The sequence below is a fragment of the Solanum tuberosum genome, unplaced genomic scaffold (assembly GCF_000226075.1).
Source record: "Solanum tuberosum cultivar DM 1-3 516 R44 unplaced genomic scaffold, SolTub_3.0 scf00465, whole genome shotgun sequence".
Taxonomy (NCBI): Eukaryota; Viridiplantae; Streptophyta; class Magnoliopsida; order Solanales; family Solanaceae; genus Solanum; species Solanum tuberosum.
Window position 1 is genome coordinate 20,001 of NW_006239386.1, and position 5,318 is coordinate 25,318.

General features: G+C 35.9%; 1 protein-coding gene across 1 annotated transcript; it reads left to right on the forward strand.

Moving 5' to 3' along the window:
* Window positions 1–2,788: 2,788 nt before the first annotated feature.
* On the forward strand, window positions 2,789–3,696 carry LOC102583371 (uncharacterized). Its single transcript, XM_006363805.2, has 2 exons — window positions 2,789–3,008; window positions 3,095–3,696. The coding sequence occupies exons 1-2, from the start codon at window positions 2,922–2,924 to the stop codon at window positions 3,377–3,379; spliced, it is 372 nt and encodes a 123-aa protein (XP_006363867.1). The 5' UTR covers window positions 2,789–2,921; the 3' UTR covers window positions 3,380–3,696.
* The last annotated feature ends 1,622 nt before the right edge of the window (window positions 3,697–5,318 follow it).

Consider the following 5,318-nt stretch of genomic DNA (forward strand, 5'->3'; position numbering starts at 1 on the left):
CCTCACAAATAACATTCCACATATCACAATCTTCAACCAATATATAGTCAAACATGCACTTTTTCCACCACCAATAGTACTGACCATCAAATAGACGTGGCTTCGTTGGAGACTGACCTTCTTGCAAGCCTAGTGGAGCAGCCATTATTCGTGGGAATCTCTCTCTTGGTGTTAACCAGATAGATAGACCAAGCTCTAATACCAATTGTTGGCATATATGCATCTACTATCAGTCAACGGACCAGGTCCCTTGACTCAGCAAGAACAATAATTGAAGTAAAACGAGAGAAAATAAATGGCACAATGTAAATTGGGCACAGTGATTTTACGTGGAAACCTCCTTGCTCAAGGGAGTAAAACCACGACCTATCGCACAGGATTTTCAACTATTTTCACTAATATTCTCAAGCAAAAGTGAAAAACAGATTACAACCACCAAGAGATTAAACACTTAATCTCAACACTAAGTAATACGCCTATTACTCACTAAGCCTAAGCAGATACCACACTACCCACTAAGTCATCCCACCCTAGATAACTTAGACTTTAACTAAGCAGATACAACACTGCCCACTAAATTAGCTAGCTCCTAGATGACTTAGAATTTGACTAAGCAGATACAACACTGTCCACTAAATCAATTAACCTTAACCGACTTAGACTTTCAGATGAACAAAACAAAGATGTAATTCCTTTATAACACATGAATGGATTTACAATGTAAGCACATAAGAAACAAAGCTCAAAATACAACAAAGACTCTTTAGCACTCTATCATGTCCCTTTGTTGAGTTGAGCAGTGTTCTTCCTTGAAGATGGCCTTCTTTTCAAGCTTATGAATTTTCATAGAAAATCCAAATTTTTGTTTGCCAAATCTTGGGTTTGTGTTTGGAGAAGAGACTATTATCAAGATGGACATAAATCCTTGGGACAAGGCCATTGGCTGGGAGCCTGTTGTTCTCAAAGGCTATGCACCAACTACATCAGAGTTGGCAGCCTTTTGACAGCTGCGTTTTCATCCTTTTCTCATACGCAGACTTTTCGAGACCAGATCCCTTGCTGCGTTCTTTGATGCTTGAGTTGTTGAAAAACACTTGCTAGCTCTCTTTCTTTTTGAATGAATACTATTGTTTGTTTATTGTTGTATATATCAGTTACCAACAAGGGTTTTGACCACTTAAACAAACAACTTTGTCCTCCCTTCCTATTAGTGAAGTACGCTGCACATCTCACCAACCAACCTGACAAGACAACTGTAAAGATAACTTTACAATTGTGCACCACTTTGAATCTGGACTGAAGTACTCTGCCAAGGACCGGGTCCCTGCATTTGTGAGGATCATCAAAACACTAGAATATAATAGCTTATTTATATTCAGAATAATATATTCTCAACCCAAAATCTCTCACGTTTACTGAGGGGTTTAATCCCCTGCACACAAGAGAACATTTTTTTGAATCCCTCGATGAAAATCATGCCTTCACCTCTATTGTCTTCAAATATATCTTCTTTCCTGGTGCTCGATCATGTATCATTATTTTCTGGTAAATGATAAAAATTTATGCAGTTGCAGACATTGAACACTAGCTATTTACAATACATTGCTGAATTGTATTTGGATATTGCCTTGTATCATTTTAATTTTCAGAGTTGCTAACAGACTTGTTTTATTAGACCATGAGGAATGTTTGGGCATCTAGTTTAGATACAATCAGAAATTTTCTTTGTAATGTTCTCGATGGAATTCTAGGGTGCTTGCCTTGGAAAGATGCAGTGAAGACCAGTATCTTGTCAAAAAACTGGAGGTACAGATGGATAACACGTCAAGAACTTGATTTTAATGATGAGTTTTTCAAATCTTTCAAACAACATGAAATTTTTTGAATCCCACGATGAAAATTTTGCCTTCACCACTATTGTCTTCAATCTATGTTCTTTTCTGTGCTCAATCATGTATCATTCTCTATGATATTGTTAAATGATAAAAAATTATGCAGTTGCAGACGGTGAACCACCAGTTATTTTCAATACATTACTGAAATGTATTTGGATATTGCCTTTATTCCTGATTTTAATTTTCAGAGTTGCTGGCAAACTTGTTCTGTTAGACCATGAGGAATGCTCAGACATTTGGTGTAGATACATTTAGCAATTTGCCTTGTAATGTTTTGGATGTTATTCTTGGGCGCTTGTCTTTTGAAGATGTAGTGAAGAGCAGTATCTTGTCAATAGATTGGAGGTACAAATGGGTAACACGTCAAGAACCTGATTTTAATGATGTGTTTTTCAAGTCTTTCAAATAAGATGAAGAAGGCTCAACTCGGTTTTTGGAACTTCAAGATTGCTTGTTCCACCCTCCACTCGGTTTCAAAGGGTTTGAGAAGCTTATTAATCTCGATCTTGTGCGTGTCACTTTTGATCCATCAATATTTACAAATCTCATCTCTAAAAGCCCGTTGCTTGAACGATTGAGGTTGCGTTTCTGCACAAACTTTGACATCCTTGAAATTGATACCGCTAATCTCAAATTCTTTGAGTTTGTTGGAAATATAAAATCCATTTCCTTCAAGAACGCTCCTATGCTTGAAAAAGTTATTTTGGCTTTCCTTGGACGACCTCTCCTCTTGTTTTAATATGAATTGACTCCGCTTCGGTCACTTTCAACTTTTGACTAATATATCTCCTGTTAGGTCCAGTCTTACAAGTTCTTCCATTACATGCCTTCACTGCTGGAACTAAATCTATGGGGTTCAACATTAGAGCTAATGTACATTTGTGATATTACTATCATAACTAAATGATGAATTTGATTGGTGCCTTAAAGTAATTTTTGACTTTCTTCTAGTACTTGATCAAGGGATGTTTACCAGAGAGTCCCCCAACAGCTCTGAACAATATCAAATCTCTCAATATTTCGTCCATGTCTTTAAGAAGCGTCGAGGTGGTTTCAAGTGCAGTTTACTTGATTAGAAGTTGTCCTAAATTACAAGATCTTACAATTGAATTTGTAAGCACTCTCTTGTTTTTTTCATTAATAAGGTTTCTTCTTCATCTGAACTCGCCTAATTAACTGTTCCTTGGAAATTCTTTTAGGACCCTGTGGCCGTGGAGGATATTGTTGAACCTGTTGTAGAATTTCTAAGATTCCAATCATTCTCATTAGGTGCTGAGAAGCTTCAAAGAGTTCATGTGAACTTGTTTATGGGTCTTGAGATGGAAATGGAATTTATGAAGTTCATTTTGGCCTCTGCACTTGTACTTAAGGAGATTTTCATTTGGAATTTTGTGTATCTCCTTCATCGTTCGGATAAACAAATGATGGACGAGATGAAAGAATCCCGCAGAGCATCACCAAATGTTGAATTCATATTTGAATAAGTCGAGTTGGAAGATTGCTGTGAACCCCAAGAAGTCATGGAAGTGCCATGGTTTTGCTTAAATAGTACTATTTTTTGTAGCACTTCTTGTGCTTTAGTTTGTTTGTTATGACTTTTCAATCAAATTCAAGGCCAACATGGTGATGCCATGTGTTTAAATAATGTGGCAGCTCCGAGTCAAAATAAAAGCATATCAAAATCTGCCACGTGTTCAAAAAGGCGTGTATTGACCGATTACAAGCAAAAGTTACAATATATATAGAGAGATACATACATCATAAACAACATTGTTTCTACAGAAAAGGAATGAAACAAATTTGGTAACCTTTTTACACAATAAACATTGAATCATTATTTTCTCACAAATAATATTACTCTTAATTGTTAGTTTCTTAGAGATCTAACTTTATATGGTTCCTTTCATAAAAAGATAAGGCGGTGATTGTTATGGGTCCAACAGGACGGATTGATCTAGCCTTTCCATAGATCTAGCCGATTCAGAGGTTGTGAATAATTGACAAACACATCCATCTAGATCTATGGGAAGTTTTAGATTTTCCCGTTCCTGTTGCACCCATGACTATTACTACCTTGTTATGAGATCCCAATCCAGAACGTATTCGCATAAGAGGTTGTCATGAGATCTTTCACTCCATACTTAGATCTTATGTTGCTCGAACTCAGGTGCAGATGTCCGATACGGGGTGCGGATCTAGAGGTCGGGTCGGATCCTCTATGATCTACTCTTTAAGACTCGTGGATATAGATCCATGTATGGAAGGGGGTGGGATTGAGCTAAAAATAATTCATATACAGAAAACTTGAGGATAAAATATTTTGTCAAGAGGAGAATTCTGAAAGGAGATAAAAGGAAACGGAGTGATAATAGAAATTTAAACATACAAGGTACTCAATTTTCTTCAATTTCACATTAGTTTTTTGTTTAGAATTTCCCCCTCAAATTTGGTCAAAATACCCAAAACTGGTTGACCAGATTGGGTACGAATCTCACATCCACTGACCCACACCCCATCGTGTTGACATGAGTGCGACATTTAAAGTGAAGGAGTCCGAGCAACTTAAGTTAAACCCTCTCATAAACAAATATTTGCGAATGATGCAATGCAAAAGTTAAAAATCTATAAACATGAAGAAAATTGATGACGTTCTGATCTTAGTTACTCAGTTATAAAATCCGTGACTTACAATTATAGTGTTGCTCTGTCATGTCAATTTTCTGTTTTTTTTCTTCTTTATACATGTTCCCCTTTAAGTATAATAGTTGTATAATCTTGACGTTTTAGCAAGCTATGTTTATTGTTGTAAATACTGTGCAGTTCGTGTTGTTGCAGCTCAAAGTAGTAAGGATTTAATATCGTAAGGAGAATTAGAAGAAAAAAGGGCGATCTTTGTGTGAAAAAGTTGTTAATTGGTTTTTAGCTTATTTATATTAGCCTTTATGATCCAGGGCAATGCAAGTGATGTAGTAATTGACATGTTGTTACGTTTTATTGTCTTCTAATTTATGGCTTCCTCTTGTTTATTAGGAGGAGTTTGTCTCTACTAAATAAATACTATTTCTAATAGAATTATTATAATATATTTTTTCAATTTTTAAATAAAATTCATTTGTATTTTATTTCTTGAATGAATAATTTCAATATATATATATTGTAACATCCGACAATTTGAAATAGCTAAGAAGAGGCTTAGAAATTGAAGATTTTCATTTTTGGAAAGGATTTGAAAATCTGGAAAAAAATTGGCTAAGTGTGGAAATCAGTGATTTTTGGCCAACTTTGAGCAGTCATAACTTCCAGCTCAGGATGATTTAGGAGTAGTTCCAGTTATGGTTGTGAAGCTTGTGGAATGATCTTTCCAACGCCGCCGAGTTTGCTCAATTCCGAGTTCGTATGAGCGAGTTATGGCCCTTTGAAAGT